The following is a 15119-nucleotide window of genomic DNA, read 5'->3' as shown; positions in this document are numbered from 1 at the left end:
TCCAATATTCTATTCTGTTCTATTCTATTCTATTCTATTCTATTCTATTCTATTCTATTCCATTCCATTCCATTCCATTCCATTCCATTCCATTCCATTCCACTCCACTCCACTCAGTTCCATTCCATTCCATTCCATTCCATTTTCTATTCCATTCCATTCTATTCTATTCTATTCTATTCTATTCTATTCTATTCTATTCTATTCTATTCTATTCCATTCTATTCCATTCCATTCCATTCCATTTTCTATTCTATTCTATTCTATTCTATTCTATTCCATTCCATTCCATTCCATTTTCTATTCTATTCTATTCTATTCTATTCTATTCTATTCTATTCTATTCTATTCTATTCTATTCCATTCCATTCCATTCCATTCCACTCCACTCCACTCCACTCCATTCCATTCCATTCCATTCCATTCCATTTTCTTTTCTATTCTATTCTATTCTATTCTATTCTATTCTATTCTATTCTATTCTATACCTCTTCTCCAAAGCACCTGAGGGCAGGATGAGAAGTAATGGGTGGAAACTCATTAAGAAGAGAAGCAACTTTGAACTTAGAAGGAATTTACTGACAGGGAGAACAATGAACCAGTAGAACAACTTGCCTCCAGAACTTGTAAAATGCTCCAACACTGGAAGATTTCAAGAAGAGACTGGACGACCATTTGTCTGACCTGGTATTGGGTCTCCTACCTGAGCGGGGGTTGGACTAGAAGACCTCCCAGGTCCCTTCCAACTCTGTTATTCTGTTATTGTCCTTCTCTTTGTCAGACTAGACATACCCAGTTTCTGTTCATCGTATCTTTTAGCCTCCAGCCCCCTAATCATCTCTTTGCGGTTCTTCTCTGCACTCTTTCTAGAACCTCAACATATTTTTTTATATCATGGCGACCAGAACTGGATGTAATAGTCCAAGTTTGATCTTACCAAGATCATAAAGTGCAGAGGTGGGTATTCAGCCAGTTCTGACCAGTTCTGAGAACCGGTAGTGGAAATTTTGAGTAGTTTGGAGAACCGGCAAATACCACCTCTGACTGGCCCCGCCCCCATCTATTCTCCGCCTCCCATTGAATCCCAGCTGATCAGCTGGGTCTTCTTTTGTTGCCCTGCACAGGAGAATGGAGCTGGAAAGCAGGTTAGTGGGGTGGGGGTGGGGGAATGGGGATTTTGCAGTATCCATTCCCTGCCACGCCCACCAAGCCACACCATGCCCACCAAGCCATGCCCACAATAGTAAATTTTTTTGAATCCCACCACTGATAAAGCGGTATTAACGCTTCGCTTGTTGCTAGTTTGTATCCTGACTCTCTAATCTTGGTTCTGGTTTGATACCAGATTATGGTGTCCTGATTTTGGTATGTGCAAAGGGTGATAAGCAAAGCTACTCATTAAGGTCTGTATTTTTGCTCTTTCTTTCTTTCTTTCTTTCTTTCTTTCTTTCTTTCTTTCTTTCTTTCTTTCTTTCTTTCTTTCTTTGTTGTTAACCTTGAATTGAGTTTTCTGTGTCTGGGTTAGAATGTTTCCGAAATAACAGAATGTAAGAGCTGGAAGGGAGCTTGGAGATCATCTAGTCCAACCCTTCTGCCATTGCAGGAATCCACAGCAACAACCCCCACCTTACCAGGCTGTCCTATTTAGACAGATGATTGCACATCCAGAAAAAAAAAAGGGTCAATCCAATCATTGCATTAAACATATAATAGCAATGCAAACGCTACCTCGCACACAGTTTTTAAAACAATGTAGAAAGTGGGGTGTGTTAATCTATGGCTTTTTTTTTTTTTTAGTGTCCAAGTGTAGTCTACAGTTCTGGGAGAGTCTTAGTGGTCTCCCATCCCAATGCTAATTACATCAGACTTTGATTAGCTCTTGGTTGGTCAGGGAAACATCCAAGCTGGTGTTGCCACCTACTCTCCCTTGGCCAATCTAGAAGTGTAGCACACAGGAAAGATTTAGAAACGCGTCTTTATTTCTTCATCTGTTCTTCTTTCTGCACAAGATGTGAGAAGAATGGCTTAGATGGTTTGCATTTTGCAGCCTCGGGGAAGGTTTCCTGATACAAGCCTGCCTTTTTCATTACGTAGTTAGGAGAGGGCGATTACTGACAATTTCTTGCAAGACGAGAACAATTTGCACTCAGAATATTACCCACCAATCTCTGCAGAAACCGGGTCTGTCTTGGGACTCTCCGTGCAACCTGCAAAGGAAGAGAGACCATCACTCAAGAAGGTGTTTTCCACTAAAAACGGGAACCAAGATCTTCAGCAGAAGTCAGAATGGTGCTTTTTAAATGTTAGGCTTGTCAGAAGCCATTTCTGCATCCTTAGGTTGGCTGCTAAGCCTCCATGAATAATGAGAGAGAATTGTGGACAGTTAGCCCCTGATTATAAACGGATATAATGTCTCATTATTTAACCAGTGCACTATCTGAACACTTATTGCTCAAAATGTAGACTTTCCCCCCACATTTTGCAGTTTGTTAGGTTATTTAAAACATTAGCTTGATTCCTGTGCTTTGCTACGAAACTTTGTGATAGGTCTTAGTTTTTGGGGAGGAAAATAAGGCGGGAAGGGTTATTCATCTGGCCAGCATCCTGTCAGTATGTGAGAGAGTTGAGAGCTGTTTGGAAACTGAAGCAGTATTTGCTGTGTGAGCAAGAAGGAGACAGCAAGGAGCCTGGGTGTGGCTTAGCTCAACTGTTCTGTACTAAAGCTCCTTGCTGCTGTGAAAGTAAAATGGAAACAGAAATGGAAACTCCTGTCCTCTGCTGTTTTGCCTTTGGAAGAGATTTCTTTTCAGGTGGGGAGGGGGAGTAGAACTCCTTAGCATCAGAGCGTGTTAATAATAATATAGGAAATACTAATGATCTAATGGTCATTTCGAAAAATCTTTTCTTAGCACCTAGAAGCCAAGAGGAACATACATGCCAAATTTCAAGTTTGTAGGCTTTACAGTTCTGGAGATTTTGTGATGCTGCGTGAGTGGTATTTTGCTTTTATATATATAAAAAATATACACTACAAAAAAAAATGGCCAGAGTCAGGTACATATTAATTTAATAAATTAATATTATTACAGATAGTCCTTATTTAGCAACCACAATTCAGATTGGCAGCTCAATCATTAAGCAAATGGTCGCTCAATGATACCACAACTGTGCTTGTTATCTTATTTCCGTTTTCCTTGGCTTCATAATATAGCCGTGTGAAAGCCGTAAATAAGAGGATTGATCATAAAGTTACTTTTTTCTCATAGTTGTAACTGAGAACGAACGCTAAATGAGGCACTTGCTAAACGAAGGCTATCTGTATTATTATTTTTATTCAAGCTCTTAGGAGAATTTATCATTTAGTGAAAGTAAAGTACAAATGACTTATCTGAGGAACCATAAAAACAGTATTTTACACATGCACACATATACACAAACACACACACACACACCTCACACTGTCATACACAAACGTATAAAAATCATGTCCATTACAATAAAAATGCCTATGTTTAGAAGAATACACACCAAAATAAATATATATGTTTTAATGCAAACTCTTTTACAAAAATTCTCGGATCCAGCTAAAATGATTAGGGCAGGGGTCAGTTCTTTCATCCCTCTGCTGCAGCTCCCTACTGCTCAAAATATGCGTCACAACAACCACCAATATGCGACACCCACCGGCATGCGATTTATTGAGTTTTTTTGACCCATCTTTTTTTTTTTTGGAGCTCAAAATGTTTTTGTTGCCTACAGAAATATAAAATCGTTTTCTCTCTAGCAGTTCAATGATTTCATAAATGCAACATACTAGAATTTTTTTATGCATAGCATAAAGGTTTTTTTTTAAATGATATATGCAGTGTTCTCTTCACTTTAGATGTCAAAAGGGTTTTGTGACTCCTGGTGTTTTCTGTGGGAAAACAGGTCCAAATGGCTCTTTGAGTGTTTAAGGTGGCCGACCCCTGGATTAGAGAAATTTTAAAACATGAGAAATAAAAGAGGCTTAAATTTCCTCATTCCTAATTTGTATATTCTCCAGCATTGTTCTCCTATGTCCCAGTGAAGCAGAACTGAAAAGAAAATTTCCAACAATTCTAGTTTTCATATTTTTCCCTCCCGTGGGATTGTTGAATTGTTAACTTCCTGTCTTGTGAAGCTTGTAACAACCTCTTTTTCATGCTATTTAATTCTCATCTAGAGATATATTATTGTGCAGGGCATTCTAGATCAGGGTGCCTAACCATGGCAACTTTGACACATTATTTTATGTATGTATTTAGTTAGTTAGTTAGTTATTTCGTTTGTCAAGCATGTATGAGAAAACAAGTATAAGTATGAACATAACATGTAAACATATAAGTACAAACAGGTGTAAGTATATACATAGTAAATGAGTGTGAATAAATGGGAACAGTAGGACAGAACGGTAGGCACACTGGTGCGCTTATGCATGCTCCCTTACAGACCTCTTAGGAATGGGGCGAGGTCCACGGTAGACAGTTTAAGGTTAAAGTTTTGGGGGTTTGAGGATGTAATAACAGAGTCAGGTAGTGAGTTCCAGGTATTGACCTCTCTGTTGCTGAAGTCATATTTTCTGCCATTGAGTGTGGAGCGGTTTACTTTGAGTTTGTATCTATTGTTTGCCTATGTGTTAGTGTGGTTGAAGCTGAAGAAATCACTGACAGGTAGGACGTTGTAGCAGGCAATTTTGGGTACTAAGCTTAGATCAGATCGTAGGCGGCATAGTTTATTTATTTTTATTTTATTTATTTTATTTGTCAATCGCTTACAAGATAATAGGTATAAGTATAAATATGAGTAAGAATACAGGAAATAGGTACGAATAAATGGGGACAATAGGACAGGGACCGGAGGCACGATGGTGCACTTATGCACGCCCCTTAAAGGCCTCTTAGGAATGGGGTGAGGTCAATTGTGGATCGTTTGAGGTTAAAGGAGTGGGAGGGTTAGAGGATGTAACAACAGAGTCAGGTAGTGCATTCCAGGCATTGACCACTCTGTTGCTGAAGTGGTACTTCCTGCAATCAAATCTGGAGAGGTTAACGTTGAGTTTGTATCTGTTGTGTGCGCTTGTATTGTTGCGGTTGAAGCTGAAGTTCTAGGTTGTCCCGGTCCAATATTTCAAGCCTGGTGGCATAAGGTATTCTCTTGTGGACTTCAACTCCCAGAATTCCCCAGCCAGCCATATTGAAGTCCACAAGCCTCAACATTGCCATAACATTGCCATTTTATAATATTATACCCATGCTGCATTCTTGGAATATTTAACTTCTGCATCACTTTTGCTATCCAGGGTTCGTTTGGCTGAGGAGACTGTTGGCTGCTCTGAACGTTCCTTAGATGGAGTCCAAAGTGCTGGTTATAAATATTTAAGTTATAAAAATCCTACACAGCAGCGCGACGACAATATTCTCAGCCATGGAGTTTGTATCTCCCTAGACTCACCCTCCCACCCGGGCTCTCCCTCTCGGCCATGACAGAACTAGATCAAAGAGCAGATGGGATTTGCTTTGTATTGTCCTCTGCTGGGTTGAATGGCGAACGTGCAGAAGCTGTATGAAAGAACGCAAGATTTTTGACTCCCAGCCAAGCTGCCTGTTTGGAGGGGCGGGGGGGGGGGGAAACCCCTGGAAAATGTTGGAACTTGCAAGTCAGAGTTCTTGCGCTTGCAATCCATGCTTTAAGCAACGTAGAACTCAGGAGAAATTTCCTGAGAGTGAGAACAATTAATGAGAACAATTAATCAGTGGAACGACTGACCTCCGGAAGTGGTGGATGATCTGTCGCTGGAGGTCTTTAAGAAGAAACTAGACAGCCACCTATTTGAAATAGTATAGGTTCTCCTGCTTGAGCTAGAAGACCTCCAAGGTCCCTTCCAACTCTGCTATTCTATTCTATTCTATTCTATTCTATTCTATTCTATTCTATTCTATTCTATTCTATTCTATTCTATTCTATTCTATTCCATTGCATTCCATTGCATTCCATTGCTTGCATTGCATTGCATTGCATTGCATTGCATTCCATTCCATTCCATTCCATTCCATTCCATTCCATTCCATTCCATTCCATTCTATTCTATTCTATTCTATTCTATTCTATTCTATTCTATGTTCACTGCTATGTTCACCGGTAGTAGGGCGTCATTTTTAAAAGAATTGGCTTTGCCTTTGAAGGCGAAGGGAAGGCGGTGACAGGAGCGCCTGAAGCCGAGTGTCTCCGCCGGGCTCCGATTGCAGGGAGGAGCCCTGGCTGGCCACGCGTGGCTGCGCCAAACGCCGGCAGCATGGGGAGAAGGGAAAGCAACGGTGGTGGAAGGTCTCCCGATACGAAGTGCCCCACCAACGCCAAAGTCAACGCAGGCAGCACCATATCCGGGTATGCAACAAAAGTGCTTCCTAACAGCAAGCCCTCCCCCCACCATTCTCCACCATTTTGCATGTTTAATATAGGCCTTAATTTGTGGGGAGGGGCTTAATTTGATTTTATGCCTATAAAACATGCCGGGACTTTCTATTGGGGGAGGCAATGACGGTTGCAATGTCCCAGTCACGCGATCCCCTTTTGCGACCGTCTGACAAGCAAATTCAACGGGGAAGCCAGATTCACTTAACAACTACGTGACTAATTGAAGAACGGCAGCGATTCGCTTAACTAACGTAGCAAGAGAAGCTGTGAAATGGGGCAAAGCTCACGCAACAAATTTTCCAGCAATGTAAATTCTGGGCTCAATTATGGTCATAAATCAAGGATCACCTGTACAAACAGATCCCTACCCCCCCCCCCCGATAGCTCCAGCCATCCCCCTGCAATCACGGATAAATGCAGTACAAACAGCAAAGTCAACGCAACATTAACTTTTCCAATGTACAAAGATTAAAACATAATTTTCACCACGGCTCGGGCAGTTAATGTTTTAACCAAGCGAATCACTGTTTAGGGAACTGGAATGTAGATGGTTGTTCCTTAGGGATATGGCCACAGATGCCCCAAGCTGTGTTTAAATGGCTTTTTTAAATTTAGTTTTTTCGGCTAGTCTCTCGCAGAACTCCGTCGAGGCTTTGCAGAAGCTCAAGAACCACTGTTTGAAAAACTCAAGATTGGTGGTGGAAAGCCTTGTTATTGCACTCTGCAAAACGAAGAGCAGACTGGCCCCTCGCAGGTTGCAACCTCTTCCTCAAACCTCCAGGATGAAAGACGGGGAGTTTAAGACCGAGAGGGATAGAATCAAGATCATGTGAAGCATTACTACTTTATGATGCCTTGGTAAGGTCGTCCTTGGAATACAACATCCGGTTTTGGCCGCCACGGTGTAAAAAAAGATGTTGAGACTCTAGAAAGAGTTCAGAGAAGAGCAACAAAGAGGATTAAGGGATGATTAAGGGCTAAAACATATGAAGAACGGTTTCTGGAAACTGGGTATGTCTAGTCTGATGAAAAGGAGGATTTGGGGTGACATGATAGCGGTCTATCTCAGGGGCTGCCCCAAAGAAAAGGGAGTCAAGCTATTCTCCAAAGCACTTGAGGGCAGGACAAGAAGCAATGGATGGAAACTCATCAAGGAGAGAAGCAACTTAGAACTAAGGAGGAATTTCCTGACAGTGAGAACAATTAACCAGTGGAACAGCTGGCCTCCAGAAGTTGTAAATGCTCCAACACTGGAAGTTTTTCAAGAGAGATTGGACAGTCATTTGTCTGAAATGGTGTAGGGTTTCCTGCCTAAGCAGGGGTTGGACTAGAAGACCTCTAAGGTCCCTTCCAAACTCTTGTTATTCTACTATTTATATTTTTCTCTGCATCATCACTGCATAGGGATCTGTTCACCCAGAGGGATGATTTTAAGATTGCTTACACGAAGCTTCAAATGTGCCAAGGCGCTGGAGCAAAACCAGCCCTCTGTGCCAAAAATATATGAGATCTGTTGTAACTCTCTACTTTCATGGTCCTTGGAGCGAAAAGGAACGCAGAGCAAAAGGCAGGAAGGGAGATCTCAAAAGGGCAGGACACAAACATCACAATTCTCGGCGGTATTTACAGTAGAATTGACAACTGCAGAACAGTTACTTTTGCTCTCAGGAGGAATCACCCCCCAAACAACACTAACAAAATGAAAATTTGTAAAGTCCTACACTTAGGCAAGAAAAAACAAAAGTGCACATATAGACTGGGTGAAACCAGGCTCAATAGCAGTAACTGGGAGAGGGATCTTGGGGTCTTAGTGGACAACCAGCTAAATAGGAGCCAGCAGTGTGCAGCAGCAGCCCAAAAAGCCAATGCAATCCTAAATTGTATTAACAGAGGGATGCAATCGAGATCAAGGGAGGTACTAATACCATCCTATAAAGCAGGGGTGGGATTCTACCGGTTCGGGCCGGTTCTATAGAACCGGTTGTTATGATTCTGCCCAGTTTGGAAAACCAGCAAATCGTGCGCCTGGCTGGCTCCACCCCTCTCTTCTCGCCCTTCCCCTCCCCACCCGGTCAGTCCTTATCACACATGCGTCACACCGTGCACATGCCCGACATCACGGACTGCGTTCTTCCATGCTCAGTCACTCCTTTTTTCTCCGTCCTGATGATCAGCTGTTCCTATGATCAGCTGTTCCGGGATTCCCCTCACTGTCTTACTGCTTCGCTCAGGAGGCTTTCCTGAGGCCCAGGAGGCCCAAAAAATGGGGGGGGGTGCAAAAAAAGAAGAAGCTACGCCCACCCAGTTACATGGCCATGCCCACCTAGCTATGCCCACAGAACCAGTTGTTAAAAATTTTGAATCTCACCCCTGCTATAAAGCCTTAGTAAGACCATACCTAGAGTACTGCATCCAGTTTTGATCACCACACTATAAAAAAGATGCGGAAACTCTAGAAAAAGTACAAAGAAGACCAACGAGGATGATTAGGGGACTGGAGGCTAAAACATATGAAGAACGGTTACGGGAACTGGGCCTGGCTAGTCTAGTGAAGAGAAGGACCAGGGGAGACAGGATAGCGGTCTTCCAATATTTGAGGGGCTGCTACAGAGAGGAGGAAGGGGTCAAGCTATTTTCCAAGGCACCCAAAGACCAGACAAGGAATAATGGATGGAAACTGAACAAGGAGAGATTGAAGCTAGAAATAAGGAGAAATATTCTGACAGTGAGAATGATCAACCCATGGAAGAGAAGTTGCCTTCAGAAGTTGTGGGAGCTTCATCACTGGAAGCTTTATTTATTATTTATCTATTTATTTATTAAACTCATATGCCACCCATCTCACCCCAGGGGACTTTAGGCATCGCATCAAACACCGCATAAAACATTAAAACTTTAAATAAGCAAGATCTTCCATTTAAAAGTTCAGGTTAAAAAGCAGCAAACTTCCTGATCACTTGATGGCAAATGATTTTTGCCACCTTATTAAACAGCCCATTAAGTGTTTCCTTCCTTTCTCCTCTCCTGAAAAGAGAGATTTGGCGCTGGCCAACTGGAACACTGTTGGTTTTGCAATGAGTTATTACTCATGGGCTCCGTTTCTAAAAACCTGCCTTTCTCCGATATAATCCATTGCAACAGCTGCACCAAACCCCTCTGTTTGTCATCCTGTTCATTCTGGGGGAAAAAAAAATCAGAAACATCCTGACTTCTCACGCGTGAGAAAATTATGAGCCCGCTGTTTGATAAAGCACATAATGCAGTGGTGCCTAACCTTTCTGGGCTCCTGTGCCAAAAACTGTGCAAGCAATTGCACGCACTCACTTACACACCAGCACCCAGAAGGCAATGCACACACAACCTGCCCCCTGCGCATGCATGCGCAATTCCCAGCACCACCCCCTTACCTGCACAGCGCCTCCCAGCTGATTTTCAGTCTGTTTGAGGCCTTTCTCAGCCTGCCAGAGGTTTGACGGAAGCCACCGCAGGCCAAAAAAATGGACCCGTTTTGTCACTTCTGGTATTTCCAGAAATACAGGAAGTGATAAAGCAGGCCTATTTTTCACCCTGCAAAGCCTGCAGAGGCTTCCCTCAAGCCTCTGACAGGCCGAAAAAGGCCCAAAAATCAGGTGAGAGGCATGCGCATGCGCAGTGAGGTAAATTTGCGTGGGGCTTGCGTGCCCGCACAAATGGCACTGCATGCCACCTGTGGCACATGCCACATCATGGATGTAATGTAATGACATATTTTGGGGGGGCCCACAGATATAAAACGAGTCAGTGCATTTGTTAAGTGAACTGTGCAGTACAACCACAATTGCGCCCAGAAATTGGCAGAGTGAGCTAGCCTCCATTTTCCTCACCACATTTGTTAAGCGAATCCATGCCGGTCTTAAATTAGTCACACGGTTGTTAAGTGAATCGGGCTTCCACCATTAGACTTTCCTTTTCAGAAGGTCGCAAAAGAGGAGCACAAAACCCCCAGGACTCTGCGACCATCACAAATGTGAATCAGTTGTCAAGCATCCAAATGTAAATCACGTGACCCTGGGGATGCTGCAACGGTCATACGAATGAAAAATGGTCATTGGTCGCTTTTTTTCAGTGCCGTTGTAACTTTGAATGGTCACTAAGTGAACTGTTATACGTTGAGGACTACCTTTAGCAATGCAAATCTGACTTAAGTATATAAAATGATCATTAGTTACTTTTTTTCAGCACTGCTACAATTTTGAAGGGTTACTAAATGATCTGTTGTAAGTCATCTGCATAATATATTAACTTTACAGGTAGTCCTCAACTTACAGCCATCCATTTAGTGGCCGTTCAAAGTTACAACAGCAGTGAAAAAGGGTGACTTGCGACCCTTTTTCACATGTACGACCATTGCAGCATCCCCTGTGGTCACGTGATCAAAATTCAGATGCTTGGTGACTGACTCACATTTACGGTGGTTGTATGTCCCCAGGGTCACACGCCCCCCCCTCTTTTGAGACCTTCGGACAAGCCAAATCCATGGGGGAAATCCAGATTCACTTAACAACCGTTAACAACTCTGGCAAGAAAAGTCATGAAATGGGGTAAAACTCATTTAACAAACGTCTCACTTAGGAACAGAAAGGTCGGGCAATCAATTGTGGTTGTATGTCAAGGGCTACCTGTATTTAGCAATCCTCGGAAGGATGGAAGGCTGAGTCAACCTTGAGCAGGTTAGGATTGAACTGCTGGCAGTGGGCAGAGTTGGCCTTGTAATACTGCACTCTAACCACTGTGCCACCACGGCTTGCTTGTTCTTTCTTTCTATCTATCTATCTATCTATCTATCTATCTATCTATCTATCTATCTATCTATCTATCTATCTATCTATCTATCTATCTATCTATCTATCTATCTATCTATCTATCTATCTATCTATCTATCTATCTGTCTGTCTATCTATCTATCTATCTATTTATCTATCATTGCAATAGCCCTTAGACTTATATACCACTTCACAGTGCTTCACAGCCCTCTCTAAGAGGTTTATGGAGTCAGCCTCTTGCGCCCACCTCGGAAGGATAGAAGGCTGAGTCAACCTTGAGCCTGGTGGGATTTGAATTGCCAAATTGCAAGCAGCTGGCAGTCAGCAGAAGTAGCCTGCAGTACTGCACTCTAAACACTGGTCCTCTGTGGCTTTGTAGTATTTAGGTTTTAAAATTCATCAGGGGTGTAATATTGCGTAGATCCAACACAACAGAGAGTTCACACTACATTTGGCAGACCCAAGAAGTAGGTTAATCCAGTCTCCAATTTCCATATAATTAATCCATAATTCTATAACCACTTTATCTGAACCGGGAGTCTGACAGCAGCTTTCCCCATGAACAAACGTTATAATAAAAAGACATTCGCTTTTGTGTACGATGAAAGCACCTCCCAAAAGTATATGCCTTTTAATAGCATTTCTTTGTTGGACAAGCCCCTACAGACTCCAGATTTTATGCCACTGTAAAATAACCATCAAGGTAATTCTCTTCCTGCTATAATGACAGGTTATGTGAATATTACCCAGGAAGTCCTGCACAGGTTTTTTTTTTTATTATTCATAATAGATTCACATGCAACTCAGTTGAATTAACTGAAACTGAGCTCTTAAAAGGGGCTCTCTGACAAAAATAACTATGCAGACTATCGCCGGCTGAGAAAAATTGCTTGCAATTTACACTTTAGTTACACTAGAAAATGACATTATTAGTTTTTTTACTGACTGTATGTCTTGATTTAAAAGTCACAAAAAAGCAAAGAAGAAACATGAGTTGCAGTAGCAATTTATCTTCGCAAGAACCCAGATATTAAAGCTCCTTTCATTTTGAAAAAAAAAAAATAAGTTTTTTCTTTGGAGTATGCCGACCTATTTGGGAGGTTCAAAACTGCCTTAGGGAGGATTCAAGAAATTTATTTGGCTTTTTTTTTTTAATTCCCCAAAGAAAATTATATTTTGTTTTCAAGCAAGATAAGGCACAGCAAATACACGAAAGGGGAGAGAAGCAAAAAAGTTACAGAACGTCAGGCAAATTCCAGAAATAGTATGTTTGAAATTGCACAGAAGGTGTGAGCAAACTGAAAACTTTAAGACAAAAAGCTCAGCGCTCTGTTTGGTTGAATGAGATCAAGGGTCTATTTATTCTTGCGCAGTCTCTACAGCAAGCAGCCAAAGGCTTCCAGGCATCATAAAATGAAGCTGTTAGATGGCAAAACTCCCTCTGTGGTTTCCCCTCAGCACTTTACGTCTCCTATGGTATACTGCAGCTGACCTTGGAGGCTCTACTCAGCTCCATTGCCACGAGCACCTCAAGGATTTAGAAAGGCGTTGTCCAAGGGAGGAGATTGCCTACACTTCTGAGCTTGGTTCGAGAGTCAAAAATCACAACCGCAGTCAAAAGCCTGGAGAAGTTTGAATCCGCCTTAATATGAAGAGTCACATTACGTTACTCTTACATTTATGGGAGGGAGGGAGGAGAAGAGAGAGAAAAAGAAGGGAGGGAGGGAGGAGAAGAGAGAAGGAGAAAGAGAGAAGGCAGAAAGGAGGGAGGGAGGAAAGGAGAGAGGGAGGGGGGAAGGGAGTGAAGGGAAGAGAGAGAGGGGGAGCAAAGGAGAGAGAGAGAGAGAAGGAAGAAAGGAGGGAGGGAGGAGGGAGAGAGGGAGGGAGGAAAGGGGGGGGGAGAAAGAGATTGTAGGGGCTTCAATGCTGGAGGTTTTTAAGAAGAGATTGGAGAAGAATTAGTCTGAATTGGTATAGGTCCCCTGCTTCTACAGGGGTTGGAATAGAAGACCTCCAAAGTCCCTTCCAACTCTATTATTTTGTTATTCTGTTATTCTGGATAGATAGATAGATAGATAGATAGATAGATAGATAGATAGATAGATAGATGGATGGATGGATGGATGGATGGATGGATGGATGGATGGATGGATGGATGGATGGATGGATGGATGGATGGATGGATGGATAGATAGATGGGTAGGTAGATAAGTAGATAGGTAGATAGGTAGATTAGATAGATGATAGGTAGGTAGGTAGATAAAGAGGTAGGTAGGTAGATTAGATAGATAGATAAATGATAGATATAGATAGATGATAGATAAATAGATAAGACAGATGATAGATATTTAGAGAGAGAGAGAGACAGACAGACAGACAGATAGACAAGGTTGACAGACAGACAACAACTTTTTGACAATATAATTAAAGCAAGTGGCGTACAACGTGTCGCCTGGCCCATCCTAAAAGGAGCACATTTGCTTATCTAAAATACCCCTTCCTTTTTCCATTCCAAGCTCAGCACACATCTGGATCACCCCACAGCTGTCATCCCCCCCAGATTAAGCTTCTCCCCCCCCTCCCTCCTGCCCGCCCCTCACAAACACAAAACAAACTTACATTGTCAATAAGGTTATAATCCGTAATCCCGGCCTCTTGCAAATCCCGGGCTAAGAGTTCAGGATCTTGCTGCGCCGAAACCGCCAGCAGGCTGCACCCCAACCAGAGGAGCCTGGCCATGGCGCGTTGGGACTCCCGAAGAGCCAGATGTCAGAAAGGGAGGAGGAGAAGGTCTCCTTCCTCTGACTTCTGCCTCCAGCAAGCTGGAAGAGGAACGCATCTGACCTGAGCTTGTCTTGGCTGGCTGCCTTTCCCTCCCTCCTCCCTCGGTTCAGCCCTTCTGCAGCACTCAGAGCCAAGAAGCCGCCGCCACCGTTCCTTGCTGGAGTTCCCTTCCTGCCGAAGGCTGAGGAAGCGCCGGAGAATTTCCACCTGCCACGTTTGGTGGCCCTCAAGTCTCCTTCTGCTCAGGGAGGGGACCAGGGATGGAGGGCCCTGATGTGACAAAGGGGTCGCCTTTGTCAAAAGCATTTGGAGAGTCTCGGGTTTTTTTAGAAAGGGTTGATTCCAGCCTTGTTGGTTTTTTTCCTTCCTTTTCCCCGTAACAAAGCTGGGTTCACACTGAATGGGTTTATCGCTCACCCTGGGTCATTGGTTGAAAAAGGACAGGATGACAGAGTTGGAAGGAAACTTGGAGATCTTCTGGTCCAACCCAATGCACAACTAACTAACTAACTAACTAACTAACTAACTAACTAACTAACTAACTATCCAAGCAACAAACCAACCATCCAACCCAGGTCTCCAACACGGTATAGAATAGAATAGGATAGGATAGAACAAGAGAATAGGATAGAATAGAGAATAAGGAGAAGAGAAGAGAGGAGAGGATGGAAGGGAAGGGAAGGGAAGAGAAGAGAAGAGAAGAGAGGAGAGGAGAGGAGAGGAGAAGAGAAGAGAAGAGAAGAGAAGAGAAGAGAGGAGAGGAGAGGAGAGGAGAGGAGAGGAGAAGAGAAGAGAAGAGAAGAGAAGAGAAGAGAAGAGGGGAAGAGAAGGGGGAGAAGAGAAGAGAAGGAAGAGAAAAGAGAAGATAGTAGGGGAGATCAGAAGAGAACAGAACAGAATAGCAGAGTTGGAAGGGACCTTGGAGGTCTTCTAGTCCAACCCCCTGCTCAGGCAGGAAACCCTGTACCATTTCAGACAAATTTCTGTCCAATCTCTTCTTAGAAACCTCCAGTGAACGCACAATGTCTGCAGGCAAACCGTTCCACAGCTTGATTGTTCTCACTGTCAGAAAATTTCTCCTTAGCTCTAAGTGGGTTC

General features: G+C 42.9%; 1 protein-coding gene across 1 annotated transcript in view; it reads right to left on the bottom strand.

Annotated features, from left to right (window-relative positions):
- The window catches only part of ITIH5 (inter-alpha-trypsin inhibitor heavy chain 5), a 43255-nt gene extending 29191 nt beyond the window's left edge, over window positions 1-14064 (bottom strand). The window contains 2 exon segments of the mRNA XM_087935316.1: window positions 2163-2207; window positions 13857-14064. Of these exon segments, the coding sequence (XP_087791442.1) occupies window positions 2163-2207; window positions 13857-13976 (165 nt within the window). The 5' untranslated portion in view covers window positions 13977-14064.
- Between the last annotated feature and the right edge of the window lie 1055 nt (window positions 14065-15119).

The sequence above is a fragment of the Pseudonaja textilis genome, chromosome 5 (genome assembly GCF_049901715.1).
Source record: "Pseudonaja textilis isolate UNSWEBS1 chromosome 5, rPseTex1.2, whole genome shotgun sequence".
Taxonomy (NCBI): domain Eukaryota; kingdom Metazoa; phylum Chordata; class Lepidosauria; order Squamata; family Elapidae; genus Pseudonaja; species Pseudonaja textilis.
Note: the sequence above shows the minus strand (reverse complement) of the source record. Positions and strands in the feature narration are given on the sequence as shown.